This window comes from Arvicanthis niloticus, chromosome 24 (assembly GCF_011762505.2).
Source record: "Arvicanthis niloticus isolate mArvNil1 chromosome 24, mArvNil1.pat.X, whole genome shotgun sequence".
NCBI classification, from domain to species: Eukaryota; Metazoa; Chordata; class Mammalia; order Rodentia; family Muridae; genus Arvicanthis; species Arvicanthis niloticus.
In genome coordinates, this window is record NC_133432.1 from 29,525,023 (window position 1) to 29,550,491 (window position 25,469).

Consider the following 25,469-nt stretch of genomic DNA (forward strand, 5'->3'; position numbering starts at 1 on the left):
GCGACAGTGCCTGGTCCCCTCTTTGGCACTAACGCGTCTGTGTCCTGCTGATCAATTGCGGAACAGGCTTTCTGATGATGAATAACGGGACTGTGCTCACCCAGACCTTTGCTATCAGACACATGCAGGTGGCTAGAAGCCGTGTCCACCTCCCCATCCTCTAGGGGAAGAAGTGTCTCAAGCACACAGTTGCTTGTTTTCTCAGGAGCAAGGGAGTACTGGCCAAAGCAGGTTCTCCTGGTGGAATGTGTGTGCCCCTAACTTGCATGTGCTCAGCCCTCTGGTCCTGATCTCTCACAGTAGGGAAATGCTTTTAGGGTTTGGCAGGGGAGGAAGGCAGAAAGGGGTGGCTGAAGAACGGCTGTGGGGGCTGCAGCTGGACCATCTCTCCCCTCACCTGGCAGCGCATCCACCCCATGATGGGGAGTGAGGGGAGGAATGAGTAACTGCTGAGCACAGCCCCACCCCCTGCACACCAGACACCTGTGCCAGCGCCAGGTCTGACACGGAGGGCACGGGTGCAATTCCCTGTGATTTACTCACAAACTCAAATTTGGCGTTTGCTTCTGAATACTCTGTCTCATTTGTCTGATATTTGCATTTTCCGTTCTAATCACCAAACCTTCAGACTGCATTCATGCATAAAATGAGATGCAGCGAATGCCTTTTAATTTTTTTACCAAATGCCTCCTTCTGGGGTGATGCTGACGCCTGGGGCAGGGAAGGAACGCGATCATGAGCAACTTGAGATAAAGTGTTTTACGAGTCTTACCCACTCTGCATCTCCAGGCCGGTCAGTGGGCATTGGAAAACACTAGAATCTCCCCGTTAAGGAAGGCAGCAACCTACATGACAAAATCTTCCATTCTTGGGTCTCCACCCACACACTATGATCCTCTGTGCTGCAGGGCTACAGCTTCTGGAAGATTCAGCCACACACCCACCCACCCCCCAATACTCCTCACATGTCTCTCTGTTTGGATCTGGAGGCACCTCCTTGCATGTCTTGCAGGAAAGACAAGACTGCTATGGGCTGCGGATGGTGCCTGGGAAGTGAAGTTCCCTTTGGGGTTCTTAGTCGCTTTAATGAAAATAATTTAGACAGGGATCTCCAGGACAATTTTATTGGAGTTTGAAAGAAAAACAACAGGGAAGCAAAATGCAAATCTTGTAGCTTGTTGAGCAGAGGGACAAGGCTGAGAGCCTTTTAAGTTAGGCACAAAGGTCAGAGCCAGGAGGGAGAAAGCCGAGGCTGTCAGGGAAAGCTTGTTTAGGCTTTTAGCCAGTCAGGAGAGAGAGAGAGAGAGAGAGAGAGAGAGAGAGAGAGAGATAGAGAGAGAGAGAGAGAGAGAAAAGGAAAAATATGGTTAGTGTCTGGCCAACTGAGTCTAGAGGGCACATGATTCATGATTCCAGGCTCTTAAGTCCCAGGACAAAGAATTATACCAGAGGCTCATGGTTAGAAACAGGAACAAAAAAATATTAAGAAAGGGAAAATGCTCCCTAAAGTAGAAGTAGGCTAGTGAGTGGAGGGGACATCCCCCAGGGCTGTGAGGCACATGCTCTTTGATTGCCTATATTCATGGTATCTGCCTTTCTTGAAGAGACAGTTTGTCTCACACATGCTCTCTTTATTCACAAGGCCCAGGTGATAAAGACCTGCTAGCCTTCCTTTGTAAACTGGCCCGAGCATGCTATTAGTTGTATGAAGCCCTCGTGAGAAAGGATATCCATTCTTTCTCTGCCAACTGGCTTCCTTTATATGTCAATCTTGATATTACAGTTTCCAGCCCTTACTTCCTGCCATAGAAAGGTTGAGCCGGCACCGGAATCCCAGTAGCTAGGCATCGATGTTTATGAGAACCGCTGCCTCCAACATTCACTGGGTCAAACTGAGGGTCTCCACCTGCTCCTCAGAGGCTCCTATTGCTCTGTTCCAGCCTGGGGACATGTTCACCCTCTGCTGAGTCTCTCTATCCTCAGGGCTCACCCTTCACATGGCTCCCTTCCCCTCCAGTACTTCCATTTCAATGGCTGCTCACTGGGAAGTCACTGGGAAGAACAGAAGCAAGACAGAACACACTAAAGCCAGACTCCTAGCCCAGGACCTAGACTTGACTGATACTGGAAACGTGCCTCTGAGAGAGTGGAGCAGTCTGTGGGCTCCACTCCATGAAAGGAAGTGGGAAGTGACTGTGGTTACTGGCCACTCACCAGATACACCTAGCCCTTCAGAGCTGGAAGGTTCCACTTTGTGATGGACAGTGGACCCCAACAACCCTGGGATGAGAGCACTAGCTCAGATGTCCTGTAGGAAGCTGAGAACGGGGAAACCCAACAGAGCCTGTGTGGGTGCTACAATCTCACTGATGGAGCTTCTAAAGGGATACATATGTCCATCCATTTGGCTGTCAGACTGTTGAAACAATGGATGCCAAGGAAATGGAATTTACCCCAGGAATTTCACACTGGGAGGAGGAAAAGTCTAAAGCCTAGGCCAGCCAGAAGAGAATCTGTCTCCCAGAAAGAGATTGCATAAAATTCTAACGATTTGCCAGATCACCTTGCAAGGCGACCAACGCAGAGACGGTGAGGGGCAGGACCATACCTTAGTCAGTCCCTGCTTCCCTATGTACAATTCTTCCTCTCTAGTTAAACGTGGCCCTCATCTTAGGACCCCAAAGATGGACTTGAGGGGTTGCTGGCTCTCTCTGCCCATCTTCTCAATGTGACCACATTGAACATATCTCCTTCACTCTAACGTAATAACTCCAGTAACAAGATGAGCAGTGTGCATGGTAGTGACCCCGGGGTGCCCAACTCCAGCCCTGCTCTCAGGAGACCCAACGTGGTACGGGGCAGAAGTTCTAACTGCCCAAAGGCCCCTGAGTTTCCCTGTGAGCAGTCATGTGATGGCCATGTCTCAGTCCACACCTTGGCATAAAACTTTCTTTCAAAGGTGGCAACACCAAGGCTAAGAGTCAGTATCACTTACAGGGGGCCGGATTTGTCCAAGAGGTGCCATGTTCCCCCAGTTCACTCGAACCTTTCCGACTTTGCAGACCTACCCTGAGCCTGACCATTTTGACCAGAGCCTGAAGGGTTTTTACTCATCTTCATTGCCTTCCTCCTCACTCGCTCTTCCTGCATGTCAGGAGGGCACAGAGAGCAAAGCATATCCCAGTGGGAACTGGGGTCCTAAAAAAAATGTGGCTGAGGCACGCTTAAATGATAGGGCCGGGACAGCAGAGACATACAGATCCCTGGGGCTTGCTGGTTGGGTTTAGCCTGGTTGACGAGGTCCAGGTCAAAAGGCTTTGTCTCACAAAATCAAAGCCATGGCACCTGAGGTTGACCTCTGGTCTTGAAGCACATGCATTCATGTACACATCTCCCTTCTCTCTTGTACCTGAATGCAGGTGTGCACACACACAGCATGGACACACACACACACACACACACACACAGAGTGTGTTGTGGTGGCGCTATAGTAGGTCTCCTGGTCACTGACCCCCTCCCCTCCACCCACCCCCCAGCACACAGCTCACATCCTAGAACCTAATTCTTCCTATCCCCCTCCTTCAAGGGTAAACCCAAGGACTTGTAACCTCACACAGGACCAGGCATAACCCACTATGCTTGGTACTCACCAACAAAGGCCATATCTCTAGAGTCCTAACTATGCCCTTTTAAAGGGGCTGGAGCAATGTAGCATGGGGGCCAGAACACGTTGGCCTACCTACCAGCAAGCACCAGTGTCCCGAACCCAGTCACCTGCAGCTCACTTCCCTCCCAAAGAAAGAGCAAAAGCAAGTATCACCAAGCCAATCCCTGAGGAAGGCTGACGACCTGTGTTCTATGTAAGGTGGACAATGGGAACCAGGTCACTCACATCCCCTTCCCAGCTCCCAGCCTTAGATGCAATGTAAATATAAGCTACCTCATGGATACATGTGTAGTATGTGAATGAAGACACATCATATAAATGTTTCAAGTACTGATGGTGAAGGTATGAAGCCTGCTAAGAGCCAAAGAGTGTCCTGAAGGTGGGACAGAGTGGAAGAGAAGACGCTCTTAGTAAAAATGTGGCATGTATATGAAGACTGTTAGGAGTGAGGGGGCGTGCAGCTGCTATATGCACAAAAGCTGCTTCAGGAAAGACAACAGCCACGCAAAGGTCCTAGGTGAGGAGCCTGCCTGCCCAGGGATCAGGAGAGAAAGACAAGTACTTTGTTTGGGAAGGGAGGGTGTCCCAGGAATCAAAAGCAAGGATTTCATTCCAAGAAGAAGATTAAGTACTGAGCTCAGGGTACAGCATCAGACTGTTCAGTTCACCTCTCAGTGTGATTACCAGCTCCACGCAAAAGAGGTGATGGTCCTGGTTGGATGAGAACCCAAGAAGTTGTTCAGTGGCTGCTGTCATTGACCCAGAGAGGGAGGGTGGCCATGCACACCGGAGTCGGTGAAGAGAGCTGGCTTGAGACATGTTTTGAAAATTGAGTTCACAGGGAATTCATCAAGCATGGCTCTGTAGCTTGGCAATCGTGGGCTAAGTAGATGGTGAACTCGTAGAACACGGGAGGTGAACACTGAGAGCCTTGGATGTGTAGAGGCACCATTGGCGTCCAGCGCTCAGTAGTGGCCAGGCCTGACACAAACACAGAGGATGGCTGGGAGTAACCACGACTGGCTCATCCAGGGCAGGAACAAAGATGGAAGTCTGCAAAGAAGCCTGAAGAATGGCAAAGGTGGCATGGTAACACACACCTGCCATCCCAACACTCTAGAGGCCAAGACAGATGGGTACTTGCAAGTTCCAGGTTAGCCTGGGCTACATAGAAGTCTTGAAACAGAATTGTTAAATCATTATGGGTGAAGCTCAGTGATGCTGTCCCTGGCTACCGTACATGAGGCACCAGCTCCCACTCAGGAGAGATCAGTACTACGTGAGGCAAGTTCACCATCAGAGGTTATAAGTCAAAGGGAAGGCCCTAGGAAAGTTTCCTGAGGAGCAAGGACATGCCTGGTGTATGTTCTCTTCCCTATGAGACAAGCACGCAGAGCCTCACAGGCCCAGCAGATGCCTTAACCACAGTAAGGTGATCCTGCTCTTCCACTTTATTGAAACTCAACAATGATGGGTGTTGGGTGTTAGCATGAGTTCTTCAGGCCTGATTGAATATCAGGTGCCCTCTTTACTTTATGAAGCGAGGGAGGCCTCTGGCTCTCCAGGGCCCATCTGGACTGGGCCCAGAAGCCTGGCAGGACAGCACTCCAATCCTTGTCACTTCTTTGCTTTCCTTCTTTGAGGTCCATGCGAGCTTCCAACTCGCTATGTAGCCGGGAATGCCTTTGAACTCCTGATCATCCCGATTCCATCTTCCGGTGCTAGGATTACAGGTGTGTACTATCACGCCTGGTTGGTTTTCGTTTAAAACTGTATTTTTTTTAAAAAGTGTGCGCATGTGCACAGGTGTGCTCGTGCACGCATGTGCATTTGCTGTGCATCGTGTCTGGAGGTCAAAGCTGGCTCTCTCCTTCCACCACAGGAGTCTCAGGCTTCCTAGCAAGTGCCTTTACTCACTGGGCCATCTTCCCAGGCCCTGACCTTCACATTTTGACGTTTTGGTTCTGAGCCTTGCCTTTAACAGCTGAGCCATTTCTCCAGCTTTGGCCTATACTTTTCTAACCAACCCCACCATTGTTTTTCTTTCCCTTTGCATCCTTTCCGTCTGTTCTGTGTAAAGCCAGCCCTTCTTCATTGGGACATGTTTTACTGCTTTTTCTACATTCTCAGACTGAAAGCTCAGTCCATTCATTTCAAGTCATTGTCACCTCTAATAAAGGAAGCCTTCCCCCTGGCTTTCCTCCCTCTGCAGCAGCTCCTTACAGATTTTAATAGGTTCTGCTGCTGTCTGTGTGCATTTTTAAGTAGGCTGTAATTTCCCTTTCAGGTTCTTTTTATCGCCTAAAAAAAAAAAAATTGTGTTTTTATTTGTGATACCAATTTCCAGGTGGAAATATTTCTACAGCTCACCGTTACCACATTGCCTCCCTCAGATTCTGAGAATCACGTGAACCCACCAAGAGCGTCTGCTAGGTGTGTGTGTACAGCTATGCAGCACATTCCGGCACGGACAGACACATGTGCACCTGCTCAGTGCTTATGGCTATATGCATGTGTGTGCTACAGAGGCCCCAGGAGGGTGCACACATGCCAGGAGAATCTCCAGTGCACACATAAATAACGCACATGCACCTTCCAGATGCATGTCTGCACAGTTCAATGAGTAAAAGGACTACACCAGCCCTTTGGAATTCCTTGACATTTTTATTATGGTCCAAAGACAATCACTTTAATAACTACTTTCCGAATATGGGGGCTGCGGGGGGGGGAATAAACCCTGTACTTAAAGCGTACAAAATGTATAAAATGAAGTCAAGCTTTTTAATTCTTATATTTGTGTGATCCTGGGTCGTTATTGATGGCGTTTTCTTGAGCCAAGTTACCCTGGGCACCTCAGTAGCTCAGGTTGTCCTGAAACCTCTTCCTGCCTCTGCCTCCCCCAGTATTGCCACCAAGCCTGTGGCCCCAATCCCTCTTTGGCTTCTGGATTTGTTCCTTTCACTTAAAACTAAGGAGTCCTGTTTTTCAGAATCCTTGGACTGAGGCTGAGGAAGGATGCCTCAGATGCTGACTAATGGACTAGTCAGTGGCCTTGCATGTCCATCCTGAGAATCCTTGGTCTGAGGCTGAGGAAGGATGCCTCAGATGCTGACTAATGGACTAGTCAGTGGCCTTGCATGTCCATCCTGAGAGCCATCCTGCCCAAATTCTCTTTCCCTTGTCGCTCAGACTCAGCCTAGAGGACTCAGATACCGTTGAGGTCTTCCTCCTCGACTCCCAAGGACTTTGACTAGATTTTCAGGGTAAATCAGGTAAACCAGAGCCTGTTTCCCCAATAGTTGTGAGATACTCGGGCAAGGAAGCCTCAAAGAGACACCAGAGAGTCCTGTGAGTGGAGGGTTGTCTGACCCAATGGCCCCCTCTCTATTGCTGGCTGGGAAGTCCCAAGCCTGACCAGAGTAAGGAGTCCAAGAGACAGGACAGCTCTCAAATTATACTTCTTCATTCTCAAGGAAGGAGTCCTGGGCCTATCTGGACTGTCCTCGACCTGTTTGATAGGAATGTTTGGCATCCCACAACTGACTGGTCTTTGTGAGCCTGGGAGAACCTGGGGTCCCTCTGCACAAGGAGAGTACATCCAACACACCCAGGTCAGTCAGCCCCAGCCCACTGGACACTGATCCCATTGCTAAGACACCATCCGTGCCCAGATAACCACATCTGTTTTTTCAGCCATGTCCCACTATTCTAAAGCAGCCATACACACCCAGCTTCTTTGTCACACGGAGGCAGCTGCTCACTGGGCTTGGGGGTCTCTGTGTAACCTCTACTCACCTGCAAGCAGCATTGCCACTGAGGTTAGCAGTGAACCTCTAGGCAGGCCAGCCAGGGTTTATAAGCCAGGGTTTATAGCTCTCCGAGATTTCGGAGCACACAGCACCTCCTCTGACTCCAGGAGTTCCAAGAGCAATAGGCAACTGGAGGGAGAGGTGGAGAGACACTTGTCAGCTCACTGCTCTCAGCTGTCCCCTGGGAAGGAGCCCTCTAGAGTCCCGCTCTGATCTTGTATATAGTCCATCTCTACCCACTGGGCCTTGCTCTCAGTTCACTGGACTCCCCCACCCCCCAAAGCGCCTGTGTTCCTTTCACAATCCTTCTGGTGATCCTCACTGGCCCTGAGCCTGCCCTCCCCACTGCTCCGTGCTCAGCTACCTTCCTGAGTGCTGACCCAGGCAACGCAGGTCTTCCGAGGTAGGTGTCCTTGACATAAGTTGGTGGACAGATGGGTGATAGAGAGCTGAGCTCATTAAAGTGTCTTCAGAGGATTCTGTGTGCTGCATCAAGTTCAGAGCCCATGATCCCTCAGCCACCTAGCAACTGAAAGCATGTGCTACCAGCATCCACAGACTCTGCCCCCCTTCCCTGCTCTCTCTCATATGTAGAAGTCAGGATAAGATGGCAAATGTCTATACGACACAAGAGTTTATCCACATCTAACTGTAGGGTTCCAGGATATGCCCCTGTATGTCTGCAGGGAGGTGTCTCTGTATGAGTGCAGGGCATGAGGATGTGTCTTCAAATGACTGAATGAGATTGGAATAAGCCTCAACTGTGCCTCTTTCAAATTGGTTATTTTGTGCTGCTTTTATACACAAGAGGCTCATGGGAGGCTCCGGAAACAAGAGGAGTGTCCTTTAGTGGAAGAATTCTGTGGACCAAGAACTAACTATCTCTCTCTCTCTCTCTCTCTCTCTCTCTCTCTCTCTCTCTCCCTCTCTCTCTCTCCCTCTCTCTCTCTCCCTCTCTCTCTCTGTCTCTCCAGCTAGAAAAAAAAAAAAAAAAAACAAGATTCCGTCAGTAAAGGCAGGTTCAACTTTGCATGCTGCCCTGGCCCGCCTCCCCACACCCGATCATGTTTGGGGCATAATAATACTCCATTCTCGCCGGGCAGTGGTGGCGCACGCCTTTAATCCCAGCACTTGGGAGGCAGAGGCAGGCAGATTTCTGAGTTCGAGGCCAGCCTGGTCTACAGAGTGAGTTCCAGGACAGCCAGGGCTACAGAGAAACCCTGTCTCGAAAAACCAAAAACCAAACCAAACCAAAACAAAGCAAACAAACAAACAAAAAACTCCATTCTCTGGGCTCTCCCCACCTCTCTTCCTCTGTCCCTCCATCTTCCCACGGCTCGTGTTGACCTGCTGTGCTTCTTCACTTCCTGGAGATGAGTTGGGCTCTGGGATTTCTTGCTTCGAGTTATTCTAGCTGGATTCACATTGTAGTCCCATCCCCCCTGGCCTAGCCCAGTTCTGAGGTCTCTACTTTTTCTCCACTGCTTTGGTTCCTGGGACCAAACCTGCTGACAGCAAGTGGAAATCCCCAGTCCATTCCTGGTTCCAGCTGTATCTATACCTACAGGTGTGGTGACTCAGTTCTGGGGTTTTGGTGCCCTGCTCTGCTCACATTATAGACTCCTCTCCTTTCTGGAACTTTCTCTACCCCTCCCTGGCCAAACCACTAACAACAGCTAGGAACATGGCTTCATTCTAGTTCTGTCCCCTACCCTCCCATGGCCTGCCTCACTGGAGACACTGTTTGGGAGTTACCTGTGGGGCCTTCCAAGGGGCTACCCTAAAACTCCCCCTTCAATCTCCACCAAGTCCCTCACTCAAACTTCTCACTCAGCTCTGTAGGCCTTCTTGCTCAGGTGTGCCCTTGCACAGAAGTCCTTGTATAAATACCATATGCAGACTGACAGAGGGTATTTCCTCATGCACAAGCTGGCATTAACTTGTACTGTGTCAAGGGCTTCCCTGGCCACCCTGATAAAGTAGCAGGCTCCTTTCAGCTATACCAGCCCCTGTGCTAAGCCTGGACACTTGACATGTTTCACAATGGCTTACTAGAGCTCCAGTCTGGTAGAAAAAAAAATGCTCCAGAGCTATCCCCTGGGTTCAGGGACAACATCAGGGACAACATCAGGCAGGTGGGGTGGGGTATCAGCCCAGACAGCCATAAGGTAGAAAGGCCTAGTTAGACTCAGTTCGTGTGTGTGTGTGTGTGTGTGTGTGTGTGTGTGTGTGTCGGTTTCTGTATGTACCCATGTCTATGTATCTGTGTGTCACCTGCGTGTGTACTTCTGTCCGTATGTCTGTGTATGTTTATGCTTTCCTGTATGTCCATGTCGCCGTTTTGCCTTGTATGACACCTCTGTGTGTATGTGTGTATTTGTGTCTGTCTCTGTGTCAGTATGTCTCTGTGTCCCTACGTGTTTGTGTATCTGTGTCACTGTTTTCCCTCCTGTTTCCCCATGCCTGTCATCTGTATGTGTCTCTGTGTTAAATTCCTCCTCAGCTCAGAGTACTTGGGGCACAGAGTGTGTCCCACCTTCCTCTGAGGTGTCCCTCAGAAACCTTTTCTGCATGAATCACCTTGGCCTTCCTGGGGCCTCTGGGCAGAGTCATGATAGCAGAGCCTCTTCTGAGACCTTCTGTGAAGTGCCTGCATCCTGGGGGTTCGCAGAAGAGCAAAGAGAAACAAAAGAGAAGCGTGTTAGCAGACAGCAACAGGTGTTGCTGCAAAAACTGCAGGCCGGTCCACTGCATTTACACTGGCTACAGCACCCTGCTTCCCTAGGGTAGGAGCCAGAGAGCCAGGAATTCCCCGAAGGAGCCACACAGCTGTGGTGAATGGAGTGTTCAGGACAGCAAGAGACAACGGGAAGCCCCAGGAACTGCTGCCCCCAAGCAGCAGCAGGCCCTTACATTTGTCTGTCTCCAGAGGCCCCAGATTGTGGGTACTTCCTTTCTACTCCTACCTCAGGACCACCATCTCCACACACAAACTCATTATCTGTGTGAGTGGGAGGGCGGGATGAATGCAGAATGTCCCAGTTTCCTTGATGTAAGCCATACCTTCTTGGGGAATGCACCTCTATTTAGACCCCACCCACTGGGGTTTCCACTATGCCGCCCAACACAGGCATCAGCTCCTGTTACAGGAGTTTGGAACTCCACCCCCTCTTCCTTTCTAATGGCGTAGGAGGCACCTTTGCTAACCAGCTAGCTGGCTGGGACCCTCTTCGTCCCTAACAAGCAGCTAGTGGGCATCTACTGAACGTCAGCTAACACAGACTTGTCGCTGAATCTTCAGATATAACATGCGTTGTGTATTTGATTCGTAGGGAACTCAAGCTCACTGAGAGCATTCGAGGGCCCGAGAGCACAATCAGAAGAGCATGACAAAGAGGGGCTCCCTAACGCACAGGCCCCGCCCCTCAGTCCCTTACACAGCAGCTGGCTTGGGCTGCTGTGGAAATCTGCAGGTGCTTGAAGCCCAGAGGTCTGCTCAGCTTGTGGATCGGTCGGGTGACCCTCTCACGCTTACCTTCCCAGAATTTTAAGCGGAAATTCCCATAAATTCCTACTTCTTACTAGGGGTTGGGGATCCAGAATCCCGGTGGCCGCCGAGGAAGCCACGTGGTGGAAGCAGATCTCTTTAGTATGCACCCCGATTTAGCATCCCAGAGGGCAGGCAGGGAGACGCGCCCCGCCCACCGCCCGCGCATCCGTGCCACTCAGCCAGGCCGGGCGCGGCGCCGCCAGGGTTAAGGCGCAGGCGTGTCCCCTGGGGTGGGGTGGGCCCGGCAGCCTTGCCGAGCTTCTGGCGTCCCCTCGGATTGGGGCCCAACACGCTCCCCCACCTTTCTCTCCGCCGCGTGGCAACGTCGTCCCTTCGTTCTCCACCTAGCGGGCTGCAGGGACCCGAGGTGCTAGGACACCGCCCGGAGGGAAGCTCGTCTGTCCGCGCAGACGCCCCACGGGCTCCGGGGAGGGACTTGGCCTGCTTTCTGGCCTCCACTCGCCGGGAGGAGCCGTGCGGCTGCCGCTGGCTGCGCGCGGAGCTTCGGGGACGCAGGAGACCAGGCCGAGAGCCGCGCGCACAGGGCCGGAGCCCTCGCTGCCCGCGGGTTCCCAGCCGGGCCTCTCCGGCTCCCGGCTCTGCGCGGAGGAGGTGCGGCGACACCGCGGGGCGCGGCCAAGGGGAGGAGAGAGCGGAGCGCGGGCTAGCGCCGGGCCGGCAGGGCCTCGCGGGGCCACGGCTCCGCCAATCTGCGGGCGCTGACGCGGGGGGGCGGCTCCGGCGCGCTCGGATATCAGCGGGCCCGGCGCGGGGCGCCTGGAGCTCGGCGGTGCGGGTGCTGCGCTCCCGGTCGGCCTGCTGCACCTGCCAGATCGCCGCTTCGCCCTGCGCGCCCCTACGCACTCCCCGTCTCTCCCCTGTCTCACCAGCCTGGTCTCTCAACCGCAGCCTGACAGCGCAAAGGAGTTGCTTTGTCGCCCGCCTAGCACCCGGCATGGCCCAGCGGGAGCATCGCGCTCTGGGTCGGATCCATCGCTCCCTGGCCGGGATGAACAGCCGCGCCTTCTGCTTACACGCCCAATGAGTGTGGTCGCCGTCCCGGAGACCCTCGTCCGCTCCTGCGTTCCCTGTCACCACTGCCACCCGCTCCACCGACGAGGGCCGCTGGCCACCCCGGAGATGGCCTGGAGAGCCGGTGCTTTGGTGGCGGGTGTCCTCCACGACATCCAAATCTGGGGACAGCCCCCGAGCTGGTAGCTGCTAGTACACCGAATGGACCTTGACCCGTGAGCCGTTGCCTGCTTCGTGCCAAACTGAGGGGCACCGGTGGAGCACGCGTCCGGAACCCCCAGAGCCCGCTGGCCTGTGCGGCCATGAAGATGATCCTGGTGCGCAGGTTTCGCGTGCTCATCCTAGTGGTATTCCTACTGGCTTGCGCTTTGCACATTGCTGTTGACCTGCTACCCAAGCTGGACAGGCGCACCACACGATCCTCCGGGGAGCCCGGCTGCTCCTGCGCTCAGCCGGCGGCAGAAGCAGCTGGTCCAGGCTGGGCCCAGGCAAGGAGCCGACCGGGGGAGTCTGCTGGTGGCGACGCAGGCTGGCCCAACAAACACACACTGCGCATCCTGCAAGACTTCAGCTCAGATCCAGCCTCTAACCTAACCTCCCACTCCTTGGAGAAACTGCCTCCTGCAGCGGAGCCTGTAGATCACGCTCCGCGGGGTCAGGAGCCGGGCTCCCCGCCACCCCGTGACCCCGCGCATCGGCCGCTGCTTCGAGACCCTGGGCCCCGACCGCGGGTGCCGCCCCCTGGCACCCGCGGGGACAGATCGCTCTTAGCCAAGTTGTTTGAGCACCCTCTCTACCAGGGGGCTGTGCCTCCTCTGACAGAGGACGACGTCCTGTTTAATGTGAACAGCGACATTAGGTTTAACCCCAAGGCAGCAGAGAATCCTGACTGGTGAGCAGAGAATAGGAGGCTGGGGTGGGGCTAGCGCGTCCGACCCTTCGGGAATAAAGACAACCCCCTAGAAAGCTATTTCACACGCCAAGCATTTTGTGTGCCTTTGGGGACCCTTAGAGGAGGCTGGTAGGGACGCCTGGTGGGCGGGGCAGGTGTGCTTCTAGCCTTTGTCTCCACAATGATTCTAGGGAGAAGGGCTGTTGGGGTTTGGGAAGCTCCCAGTGCTCTGGTGTGGGAAGCTGGCGGCCCACCAGAAGCCAGGGGAGCCCAGTGCTCCACCTAAAAGGAAGCATGCTGGCCAGCCCTGGAGATGGCTGAGGAAGCAGATGAATGAATATGTTGGAGAGGCAGCCAGGGAGAGTGGGAGCCGCCTTCCCCTGGGAGGGGTTGGGCTTCTGGCTCTGAGATCGATGGGGTGAGCTGTTGGGGTGGACTGCTCAGAAGGCCTGAATGTACCTAATAAGTCTTTTCAGTCCAGTCACTGGGGACAAAAGCAGCTGAGGAGTGACGTTGGCAGTGTGAAGGGCCTCCCTTTGTGGCCACCCTGCCTGGCTGGTTGTAGAGAGGAAAGCAAACCATCCTGGAGTTATCTTCCAAGCTTTGTGCCCACCCCCACAGCTGCACAGATCCAACTAAGCCCAGCGGAGTGAAATATTAACCACCAGCTGGCTAGAGCAAATAACCTGCAAAAGGTTCCCGGGCAGCAGAGAGAGAGTCACCCGTCCAAAACAACCTCAGAAATCCTTTCTCCCCCTGGAATATGACCAGGGCCTGTGCTTTGTGCCTGCACATGTGAACCCTTTGGTTGCTTCTGGACTTTGTTGGCCCGAAACCATCCAGCAAAGGCTGCTGAGAGAGTGGTGAGGTGTGGCGTCTTGGGGCACTAGCCCTCTTTTCTATTTGAGTGCAGACAGGCTGTAGTTGAAGGATCCTCTCCTGTCAGCTTTAAAGCAGTCCCTCTTCCCCTCCAGCCTAGCAGACTCAGAGGGACTGTTTTTCCTTCAGACAAAGCAGGCAGCAGGTCTTCGCTCTGAACCTGAACTTGGAGTGACTGACTCCATCACCCTGCCCTCCCCACCTTATGGCTGGACTCATTAAAATCAGATTTAGGTCCTTGCATGGTTCCTGCCCCTGTTCTTTGGAACAAAGGCAGAAAACTGGAGAGGTTTCTGGCTGGCTGGGTGTGCCTAGGACTTCCAGGCCGTCTGGTCCCGGGAAGAGCTGGCAGTCCCTTCCCACGCACTCACAGCTGACATCATTGTTGTGGGGGCACTTTTGGTGACCCCCCCCCCAAGACAGAGGTGTCGGGATAGCGCTGACACTCTGGGTCTAGGCTAGCGGTAGTTAGGATTGTCTGTGGCGTCTCTAGAGGGTAAATAGGAATTATAGGCCTTCAGGTGTGTTATTAGGTGGTGGAACCACAGCCGGGGAAGAAAGTGCAGACACGGCAGTGTCAAGGCAGCTTTTAGCCAACCTGTATTTTGAACCCGAAGTCGCAAGCCCTGACCCTCAGGACCAGCACTCTGTATTCTTTGGCTTCTTGCCCCCCTTTCTACTCTTGGCTGTAGCCTGCCTTCGTCTCTTGCAGGCCACATGAAGGCGCTGAAGGCGCAGAATTCTTGCCCACTGGTGAGGCAGCTGTAGACCTGTATCCTAACTGGCTCAAATTCCACATTGGCATCAACCGGTATGAGCTGTATTCCAGACACAACCCGGCCATCGACGCCTTACTTCAGGACCTCAGCTCTCAGAAGATTACCAGCGTTGGTAGGTAGCCACCTGCTTGTCCTTGGTCCAACAGCACCTTGAAGTGTATACACCAGGACGGTGTGAAGTCGGCCTCCTCTGCAGGTCTCTGGCAGGGGAGCCACACTTTCTGGGGTGTTTGGGTGTCTGCCTTGATGACTCCATGGGCCAGACGGGTGCCTCAAGGCTTATCATTATGAAACCCCTGCCCTGCTAATGCAGGGTATGCTGCCATCTGAGGGCCACCACTTTGACCTCTGGAAGGGTATAAGCAGACACATAGACCCTCCCTCTCCTGTAAAAAAAAAAAAAAACACCCTGATGACCCATAATAGCTGCAGCACCTCCTTCAGCACCTTGCATGGGCCACCCTTGTCTCTCCTGTAGGGATGGCTAGATTGCATAGCTTAGCCAGGGCCTGAGGCTCCAAGCCTGCTCCCTTCAGAGCTCAGCAGGGACTCAAAGATCTCACCAGAGAAGAGAAGGAAAAAGTTAGAGCCTGGGGTATCCCACATGAAGCAGTTCAAAAGAAACATCTCCAGGACTTTATGATCTACTAAGACAAGAATTTTTTTTTTAAATCCATTTTTTTTCAATCTCAGGAGAATGGTATATCAGAGGCCGTTTCTAAGCAGGTTTTGGGCTGTTATCAGCTTGCTAGTGATTGAGAGGTGCCATAGGGCAGGCTAAGGGCTGGAGCTGTGCAGGGGTAGCCCTGGTGTGCCCAAATGCACGTGCTTGGATAGCCTGCCATGTGTCTTGAAAGCAGATCAGCTATCAGGCTCCCTCCGGTTATGGGACCAATTGTTGACATGGACCAGTTCGAAGCTGCCTGTCTGTGGCACCTACGTTTTTAGAGATGTCTGGGGCTCTGCTGATCTGTGTGCTGGGCTCTTGCCTGGCAAAATATAAGCGAACAAACAAACCAACCTGGACCCATAGCTTCCTCCAGGGCTTGGCCAGTTCACTTAGTGAAAAGGGGCGAGCTAGTGTCTTCTACCCTCCTTCCTCCTGCCAGAGAATGCACCCCCACCTGACCTGTGGAGTCCAGAGGTTTCAGACTGAATGAAGAATAGTCCTTCTTAACACAGGCACTTTATTATAAAGGAACCACGGTGTGTGCCCCCTTCTTTCTCTCTGGAGCAGAGTGTGAATAGTAAAGAATGACCTAAGCCGGACATGAAGGTGAAACCTGTCCTCCAGCTGCTCAGGCGGCCGAGACAGGGAAATAGAAAGTCTAAAGCCACCCAGATTAGCTAACAAGATCCTTTCTTAAATAAAAACTGAAAAGAGAATTGGGAATTGAATTTAGTAGTAGAACCCCCCAGTGAGGGGCTGAGGGCATGGCTCAGTGGTAGAGCCCCTGCCTAGAATCCCCCAGTGAGGGGCTGGGGTGTGGCTCAGTGGTAGAGCACCTGCCTAGAGTCCCCCAGTGAGGGGCTGGGGTGTGGTTCAGTGGTAGAGCACTTGCCTAGAATCCCCCAGTGAGGGACTGGGGGTGTGTCTCAGTGGTAGAGCCCCTGCCTAGAATCCCCCAGTGAGGGGCTGGGGGCGTGGCTCAGTGTTAGAGCCCCTGCCTAGAATCCCCCAGTGAGGGGCTGGGGTGTGGCTCAGTGGTAGAGCCCCTGCCTAGAATCCCCCAGTGAGGGGCTGGGGTGTGGCTCAGTGGTAGAGCCCCTGCCTAGAATCCCCCAGTGAGGGGCTGGGGTGTGGTTCAGTGGTAGAGCACTTGCCTAGAATCCCCCAGTGAGGGGCTGGGGTGTGGCTCAGTGTTAGAGCCCCTGCCTAGAATCCCCCAGTGAGGGGCTGGGGTGTGGCTCAGTGGTAGAACCCCTGCCTAGAATCTTCCAGTGAGGGGCTGGGTGGGGTGTGTCTCAGTGGTAGAGCCCCTGTCTAGAATCTTCCAGTGAGGGGCCAGGGGCATGGCTCAGCAGGAGAGCAATTTCCTAGCTAGTAGAAGGCCCTAGCAGTGAGACCAGCTCTCAGAAGTACTGCTGCCTCTGTGGATCATACAGCCTAGGAATCAGGAGCGTCTACTACAGTGACCTTGAGGAGGGTGACATGCTTAGATATGTGCAGAAATAGCCTAGGATGCTCGAGTGCTGTGTGATCCCCACAGCTGGCCAGCCCCCTGTGGGTGCTTGCTCAATTTGTTGTTTTCTGCTCTCACTGATGCCTGGTCTATTTCAAGAGCTGAGAAATAGAAATAGAAAATTTCAGGGAATACTGGAGCTCACCTCAGGGATTTCTGTATATCTTCATGTGCTTAATCTTAACCCCCCCCCCCCCCACACACACACACACTCCCAACTCCTTTTTTGGTCTGAGTTACTTGGGAAGGATAATAGTTCTTGGATGCCTGACCTCTTAGTGGGATGAGCAGCTCTGTTGCTGATGGGGGAGCAACCTAGACTCTGGCTGGGCCTTGGTCTGGTGAGGCATCCTGGAGTCAGCCAATGTTCTTCTGGGCTAAGGGATACCTGAATGGATGCTACACTGATGTGCTAGACCACAGTGGGTGAGATAATTCTCATCCAGTCCCATCATGGGCGTGCTGAGTCCTTCATTCTGCGGGTGCTCCACAGCTCAGTAGCTTGGTGTAATATATTGGTGGAGAGGGCCATTACCCAGGCAGACAAAGGACCTTGTCACTGCCAAACAGCGATGCTTCCAAGCTACCAGGCAGCAACACCTGATCCAACCTAAATGTGTCTGGGGTTGAAACATGAGTTTGAGATCCTTGTAAAGAGGTGGCTTTCTTTCTCCCAAGGTGAAGTCATACATGTTTCGTGGCCAGGAGCGTTGGTTGCAAGGTTCTGACCCCCTAGCTTTCGGGATTCCTCCCAGTAGGGTGCACATCACCAGAATGTTTCCTTTCTGGATCCGGACTCTGACACCTGCCTCCACGTGGAGAAGGCTTCAGTGTGTAAATATGAGTCCATGGCAAGAGCAGAACTGTCCACAGCTCCCGCCTGGTGCGTCTCCCAGTGACAACCACATTTCAAGGCACGCTGAGCCTCTTTCCCCAGGGACTTGCAATCAGATAGGCACCCATATCTCCTCAGAGCCGCAGGGTTTATACCTGAAGTGATGGGTCGGGCCCAGACATCTTGCTCTGTAGGGAGTAGCCTGAATTGGCTGGCCACAGCCACAGCACAATGCCCTGGAGAATGCACACTTTCCTGGAGGCTGACTGTTGGAGGCAACTCCCTGCTGCCATGGCCAGCCTGACTCAGCTTGACCTACCGCAGAGGTCATTGTGGGTATAAAGATCAAGCCAAAGTTTTGAGTGGACACCTGACTCCTTGAGACATAGCCTCTCCTGGGCATTAATCATCCCATAGCCACAGGGTAGGTGACAACCGGGTGCTAGTGGACAGGTTCTGCTTCTGCCAAGGTGCTGCTGTGACCTGAAGCAAAGTGGAACAGAGCCTTCAAAGGCTAACAGAGCCTTCCAGCTTCCTTCCACAACTAGGGAAACCGAGGCACCACAGAAAGGAGATTGGCTCATGGGTAGCATCCTCTTGCTCCTGGCTCAGGGTTCCTTCTTTTCCACCAATGATAACTTTGTTTTTATATTTATTTTTTTTAATTTTGTGTATGTGCATGCATATGTGAGCATGTCCGAGTACGTGTGTTGTTCGTGCTTGTTAACATCTATGCACGTGTGTGTACAGGTGTGTGCACGCGCGTGCACATACATGCCTGTGATGTGGAGGTCTGAAGTTGGCATTACGTGTTCCAGTTGTCTTTCATTTTTTTACTTGGCAAAGCAGGGGTCACTGAATCTGGAGCTTCCCAGCTCTAAGTAGCCTAGTTAGCCGGCTTGCTCCGAGGATTCCCTGACTGCCTCGTTAGGGCTGAGACTACAGCTTCTGCACAGCTTTTCACTTGGGTCCTGGGGTTTCAAACTCTGGTCTGTAAGCTTGCACAGTAAGCACATGATCCACTGAGGCATCTCCCCAGCCCCAGGAGTAATAACTTTCATCTTTGAGTTATTCATCTCACTATGAACTAGGGAGCCGGGAAATACTGTTGTCATGGGAAAGGATGCCGGAGGGGGTCCCATGCCCTCTTGGAACGGTCCCATTAAGTCTCGTCTTGGAACCTTTTGCTCCTTTTTGTGAGGCTCAGTGTGGCCCACAGCGCAGCTGGCCAAGGCCAATAGAGATTTATTTATAGCTAGGCTCCAGGCTGCCTGGTAACGGACGCTGCTGCCTTTAAAGAAAGAGACTCTATACACATCCACCTCTGCTCAGCTGGAAGTCAGGCCCGCCACACTTTTGGCTGGGACCCGTGATAATGAAATCACTATCCATGTACAGTTAAGGATGCAAACACTCTACACTTAGGGATTGAGGGGGGAGTGGAGGGTCCTGGCAGCCTCTGGCCTGAGCAGCTCTAAGGTGGCTCCATCTAGGTCAGATCAAGGCCCCACAAATACAAGAACAAGGCAGAACAAAAGAAAACAATTCCACAGGCCTGACGTGCTTGTCACTAATTGATCTGCCAAAGAGGAAAAAAAGGATGAGGATAGGATCTGGGGAAATTGGCCGTGAGCTTCAAGGAACAAAGGGCCCAGGACTGGGGCCCAGGAGATTTTCTGCCTGTGAATAGGGGTGGGGAGGGTAGATCTTATCCCTGTCTGATAAGACCTAGTGGTAGCTCTCACAAGGCAGTGCCAGACACAACAGAGTCACAAGGCCTTGCATCTGACTCGGGGCATGAAATAGGTGGTGGGGGGCGGGGGGGGGAAGGATTGACTGCCTGTCACAGACCCCAATGGTAGAGTGACCTTCTGACAGAACAGGGATCCCAAGATCAGGTGCACCAGGGAGGCATTAAATATTAAATGGCTATCCTCTGCTCAATGTCATATGGAAAGTCAAGAGCAAAGATGGGGGTCTCCAGTGGAGACCTGGGTGCCCCACTTCTCTCCTCTCCTCCATTTTCTCCTTGTGCAGAAAGAGAGTTGAGGCAAGCCCCCATTCTCTTGGCTCTCTGCAAGACAGAGCCAGCTCCATCAGGATATTTCTGGCGTTTCTTATGACTGGCGCTCTCAAAATAAAAGCAAGCTGCCGGGCAAACAGGATGACATAGTAACACCAGGCTGGAGGCCACTGGGGCAGAAGCTGCACCACGTGTGTCTGGTCTGAGCCAGTAACAGTTTTGAAGCCCAAAGGCCTCACAACAGGCCAGGAGCTTGAAGACATGGCTGCAGTTTCTGTCAACTCCTGCTCAGCTGGTTCAGGCCCGTGTGTCAAGACTGGATCTTGCAATGCCAGCCTCAGGGACTCTGCCTCTGGCCACCAGGTGAATGAGGCCCATACCCATTTTCTCAAGTCCAGCATTGGCAGGTGGAAGGGGACTCTGTACATGCCCAGCATCTGAGCCACAGGCAGACTTTCTCTCCTGTTCTGGGACATGTGAGACAGGCCTGGAAGAGCTGAATGGCAAATTCTCTGAATGTGAGCCTTCCCTAGGGAGAGCTTTACTTACAGTGCAAACACCTGCCGTCATTAATCTTCTAGAACAGTCTCCCCTCTGTCCCTTAAAATTCAGCTCAGTGTGTGTGTGTGTGTGTGTGTGTGTGTGTGTGTGTGTGTGTAAAAACAGTCATGCTCCTGCTTGACTGACCCTAAGCAAAATCACCAGAATCCCCTCTCCCAGACGAGACAGCCAAGGCCAAGCTTGGCAGTGGTTCGAGTTCCCAAGGGCCAGCAAGCAACATTTCAAGTGTGGCCCACTGGTCTTTATTGGTTTGTTTTGAGATAGATTCTTCTGTATCCCATGGTGACCTCAAACTAGCTGGGGAGTTCAGGATGACCTTGAACTCATGGTCTTCCTGGCTTCACCTCTCCAGTGTTCGGGATAGAGCCCAGAGAATGCTAGGCAAGCAATCTACCAATTAAACTATATCCTCGGCCCCCAATAGATTTTTTTTTTTTTAAAGTCAAATTAGTTTATTTGAAATGTGGTCTCAGTCATCTGGAAACCATAGAAGTCTCTGTTGAGAAATTTCCTAACTGGAGCTTGCGCCTCAGTTTCTCACAGAACCACCTCTCTGCTCTCGTAGGGAGCAGGAACTTTCCTCTAGACATGACCCCTCCATCTGTCGCCATGAGGAAAACCCATGCTCTACACTGGCCCTGCCACATCTTGGCCCCTCCATCCTGATCACCCATTTATGACCTATTTCCTTAGTGCTGGGTGTGGATAATAGCCTAGCACACAAGCTGGTGTTCAGGTCTGTCGCCCACCTAGACAGACACCCTGAGCCTTTGCTGTAACACAAAGCAATTTGTGTCAGATACATGGGGTCTGGGTTCTGAGCAGAATACCTCTTATCAGCCCCCAGAAAGCATGCAGGGGTAAGGGTGAGCTGAGACAGAAAAGAACCTTAAAACCCGTACCTTAGTCACCTCAGGGCTCTGTGTGCTAGAATTCCTGGTTGCCTCCTTGGGAGAGTTGGTCACATAGCCATGTCAGAGCCACAGGGAGGCAGATTGGACCCATTTAGAAAAAGACTGACTAGGCTGGGATGTAGCCCAGTAGGTAGAGTACTGGCCAGCAAGAACAAAGTCCTGGGTTCAATACCCAGCACTGCACAAACTGTAGTCTTAGCACTGAGGACTTGGAGGCAGGAAGGTCAGGAGTTCAAGGTCACCTTCAGCTATAGAGCTAGTGTCAGGCAAGCTTCAGTTACATGAGAGCCTATTCAAAGCAAGAAAAGCAGGCGGTGGCGGAGGGGCAGGGGCAGACCAAACTGACCAGATTAACACACTGTCTTGCTATTTGAAAGCCAGGATTACAGACCTTAAAAAGAGCCGGGTTCAGGAAGGAACCATTAAATCCAGCAAGTCTGTGTTATTAAACGGAAATGGGGCACGCACTGAGACTTAATGGTGCCACAAACTCTTTATCACTTCCTTCTTTCTCACCTTACCAGAAATGTAGTGAAATGCTCATTGTGCGTATTTAGAAAGCACAGATAAGGAGAAACAGAAAATTAAAATCCCCCACTAGTCTCCCAAGGGAGAGGAACAGGCTTGCTGCTGGTCTGTGTATCAGGACTGAAGAAGAAAAAAAAAAATCGATGTGTCCCTGTCTTAAGGGGGGAAACGAGGTTCCAAGTGTGGATGTGTCATAAGCTTGCTTAGCAGTCAAACCCTAAGCGCTTTGCTGTGCACTCAGGAGGAAGACTGGGTGGGTGGTAGTCATACATCTGTGGGTCCCCGTCATCCACCTGCCCCTGTGCTGTGCTTACATCCCGAGTTTGAAACAGAGCATTTGATACATGAGGACCCGAGCAGGGCACAGTCTCACACCAGCCACTCTGGTCAGGTGGATCCCAAAGTCAGTCTTAAGTCCTGGACACAGCCTGTCATACACAGCTGGCAGCCAAGTTAGTGGCTGGGCAGGGTCTAGGCCCAGGAATGTCCCTTGCTAATCCCAGCAGGGGGACTGTGGACACTGCCTCAGTGAGTTCAGGCCACTGCTATTCTTCGAGCCGGATCCTCTCCACAACCTTGCAAAGGAGGATTATGTGACTTTCTCCGAGGGGCTGTGAAAAAATACCTACTATTCCTATAGAAAGCAGCAGTGGCAGATCAAGGCTAGCTTAATGAGTGAATGAGTGTGTTTGGGTTACTTTCTAGAGCATGAATGCCCCAAAGGCAACTGTACCACAGGAAAGACCACTCCAGTATGAGTGAGTCTTATAAAAACTGCATCTCTAGAGCCCCCTGCTTGACCTGCAGGCAGTTTGTCCTGTGAGGAGTTCTCTTTGACCCATCAACTGTTACTGCTTATATAAACTAGAAGGAGGGGCCTTGTGATTCTTAGAAGTTTCAGGAACTTCCTAAGCCTTGTAAGTTTTATTTACTTGCTAAATCTTAATAAGCCTCCCGCCAGGAGTAATCTTTTTGGTTGTTTGGTTGAATGGTCAGTGTTGGTATTTTTGATACAGGGTCTTACTATGGGATTCCTGATCTGCTGAGATCCCAGGACAACGTGCCTTTTGGAACTATCTGAATCTTTCATACCCCTCCATGTCCTGATGATATAGATGTCAAAGTGACCACTCAGACCTTCACTAAATCCTAGTAGCTTGCCTGTGCCTAGGCAAGCAGTGGTGTGTGTGTGTGTGTGTGTGTGTTTGTGTGTGTGTGTGGTGTAGATGTGTGTTTGTGAGAGTGTGTTTAAGTGGGGAGGATGTGGAGGTGTTTGTGGGGGTATAGGGAGTGAACAGGTGTATAGGTGGAGTGTGTGTGTGTGAGGGGGGGTATGCATGTATGTGGCTGTACGCCTGCACTGGCAGGCAGTTGCATTTGCATTTCCCTGGGCCTTTTGTAGGCTCACACTATGGAGTTGGCTCAGACCCTTCTGCTACATCAGTTGGAGTGTATCATTGCCAAAAGCCCTAACTGCTCAGGCACAATTGGGGTCCTCTAACCACATGAAGAAGATCTAGCTGGCTGGCAGCTAGAACCTTGATCTGGCTCTGCTGCCTGGGAACAGTCAGGGACCTGAGGCAGCCACTGAGTCACCATCCTGTTTGTTCTTCCTTCCCTCCTGCAGCCATGAAGTCAGGGGGCACACAGCTGAAGCTCATCATGACCTTCCAGAATTACGGGCAGGCGCTATTCAAACCCATGAAGTAAGTGCCTGATACTAGGGTGGACATGGGGCCAGGCTGCAGTGTGCAGGCATCAGGCCAGGTGGGGAAGGCAACACTTATCTGGGGGAGAACTGTGGTGATGAAAATGAGTACCCAATTTGTCTGCACCCTCTTTGTCTCTCCCCAGCCTTCCACCATCATTTCATACCTGGGGATGATTCTCCATCTTGTTCTGTGAGGGAGAATGCTTGCATTTAACAAGGGGCTGACAATGTGGGCATGCAATAGACCCCCAGATAGGAGACTACATTTTCTAACAAGCTCAGAGGCTATGGGGGACCCCACACGGGACCGACGTCACAATCCAGAGCCCTGCAGGTGGTATGGCCTGTTTCTTACTTAGCCTGCTGTCCAGTCCACGTGGCAATGGGACACCCTAATTGAACTGTGGGGAGCCTGTGAGCTATAAAAGCTTCATGAGACCCAAGTTGGATCTGTAGTGCCCATGTAAAAAAGCCAGGTATAGTATTGCATGCCTGTCATCCAGTACTGGGGTGACAGAGACACTCACTGGCCAGTCAGTCTAACTGAATTGGTGAGCTCCAAGTGCAGTGATAGCTCCTGTCTCAAAAAATGAGGTGGAGAGTATGCATGCATGCACACACAGCTTCATCCTTATACAAAGTGGTCCTAGAGTGGGATTTATACCCTGTCACAGAAGAGATGGTAATCATATCACTACAGCCAACCTGGGCATAGCACTTGACCACCCAGAACCCTCAGGAGCTGCTAGAGCATTCATATCACCACAGGCTGGCCACACTGAGTGTGTGCGTGCATGAGTGTGTGCATGTGCAAGTGCACGCGTGGCCCAAGGCTTTGCAATTTTTTTTGGTGAACAAACCACGCTCTTTAAAGCATGGTTTGCAGAAACAAAGGTCAAGGAAGACATGCAAGTCTCGGGAGGGAGGCTGCAGTGCAGCAGGCAGCACGGTGTGGATCCCCGGGGACAGCCTAGCTGTGTGTTGGCTGACCAGACTTCCGCTCTCTGCCCTGATTTTTTCTCTACAAATCCAGCTTTCCCTGTTTAATCCTCAAATTAAAAATAAAAACTAAAAATGCCAATCAGAAAGCAGGGAAGGCACTTTGCTGTTCCTAGTTGTAGCTGTGTTCCTAGGCAGACCAGGATGGGCTCAAGAGAGGAAAGTGGGGCTACCTGGGTTCCCAGGGAGAACGATCAGCCTGTTTCATATGCAGGAGCCCAATCCTGAGTATCACCCACTCCCACAAAGAAAAGAAAGCCTGGCCATAGGGCTTAAACCAGAGAGCATGAGGCCCATCTACTGCCTGTCAGGTGGAATGGCCATGGGAACCTTGGGGCTACTTGGCTATGTGGTTAAGCGCACAGAACTTCTTTCCTTCTTTATGCATGAAAGTGGAGCTCTGTAGTCCCACAAGCATCTGCCCTGTGCAGGGAGTGGTGTCAGATTAACATGAGAAGAGCCTGGAGCTGATGTCACCGCTTGGAAGTAGTGTACACAGTCAGTCTAGTGTTGGATGTCCCTGGCTGTGAGGAGCAGAACAAAAGGTCTCCACACAGCCTGCAACCTGTATGGGCATCCCAGGATGTCCTAGAGGGCCAAACGCCTGGGAGAAGAGCAGAGCTCCATGTGGTTTCTCAAGGAGGCTTTAGCTGAGACAAAATCTCACTGTATCCCAGGCTGGCCTCAAACTCACAGCAATCCTCTTAGGCCTGTCAGATGTGTAGCTCCGCCGTGTTGCTTAAAGGAGGCATTCTTCCTCCCCCATCTCTCCCTCCCTCCCCCTCCCTCTTCCCGTCTCCTTACCAGTCTCATTCTCCTTTCTTGGGTAAAGAGTTCATGAGCCCACCCTGGTCTCAGATATGCTCTGTGCCTGAGGATAATCCTGAACTTCCAATCCTCCTGTCTCTACATCCGTAGTCCTGGGATTACCAGCAGGTGCCAGCACTCCCTATTTATGCAATACTGAAGACGGACGGACGGAACCTAGGGTGTTGTACATGCTAAGCAAGCAGTTCACCAACTTAGCCACATTCTCGGCTCCTGGAGCAGGCTATTTTAAGGGCCTCTGTTTTTCACAAGGACAGTTTCTTGAGAACCTGCCTGTAT

The 25,469-nt window shown here is 52.2% G+C and overlaps 2 protein-coding genes across 6 annotated transcripts in view; one reads left to right on the forward strand and one right to left on the reverse strand.

Annotated features, from left to right (window-relative positions):
* Positions 1-1,108: 1,108 nt before the first annotated feature.
* On the reverse strand, positions 1,109-11,983 carry LOC143438010 (uncharacterized). Of its 4 annotated transcripts, none has more exons than XR_013107116.1 (4): positions 11,328-11,983; positions 10,057-10,133; positions 7,463-7,605; positions 1,109-1,275 (listed from the first exon to the last, which is right to left on the reverse strand). XR_013107116.1 is itself a non-coding variant. In XM_076923430.1 (3 exons), exons 1-3 carry the CDS (start codon positions 11,981-11,983, stop codon positions 7,535-7,537), a joined length of 804 nt encoding a protein of 267 aa, XP_076779545.1. In that variant the 3' UTR covers positions 6,312-7,534. The 4 variants fall into 4 exon arrangements, 1 of the variants encoding a protein (XP_076779545.1); XR_013107115.1 differs by having other exon boundaries at positions 1,109-5,388; XR_013107114.1 differs by having other exon boundaries at positions 1,109-5,968.
* Fam20c (FAM20C golgi associated secretory pathway kinase) overlaps positions 11,779-25,469 on the forward strand; it is a 51,704-nt gene continuing 38,013 nt past the window's right edge. The window contains exons 1-3 of one of the 2 annotated variants that reach the window (XM_076923428.1): positions 11,779-12,950; positions 14,542-14,720; positions 23,280-23,358. In XM_076923428.1, the coding sequence (XP_076779543.1) occupies positions 12,361-12,950; positions 14,542-14,720; positions 23,280-23,358 (848 nt within the window). In that variant the 5' untranslated portion in view covers positions 11,779-12,360. Of the gene's footprint in view, positions 12,951-13,694; positions 13,819-14,541; positions 14,721-23,279; positions 23,359-25,469 lie in introns of those variants that run through there. The other variant, XM_076923429.1, reaches the window with a different exon arrangement.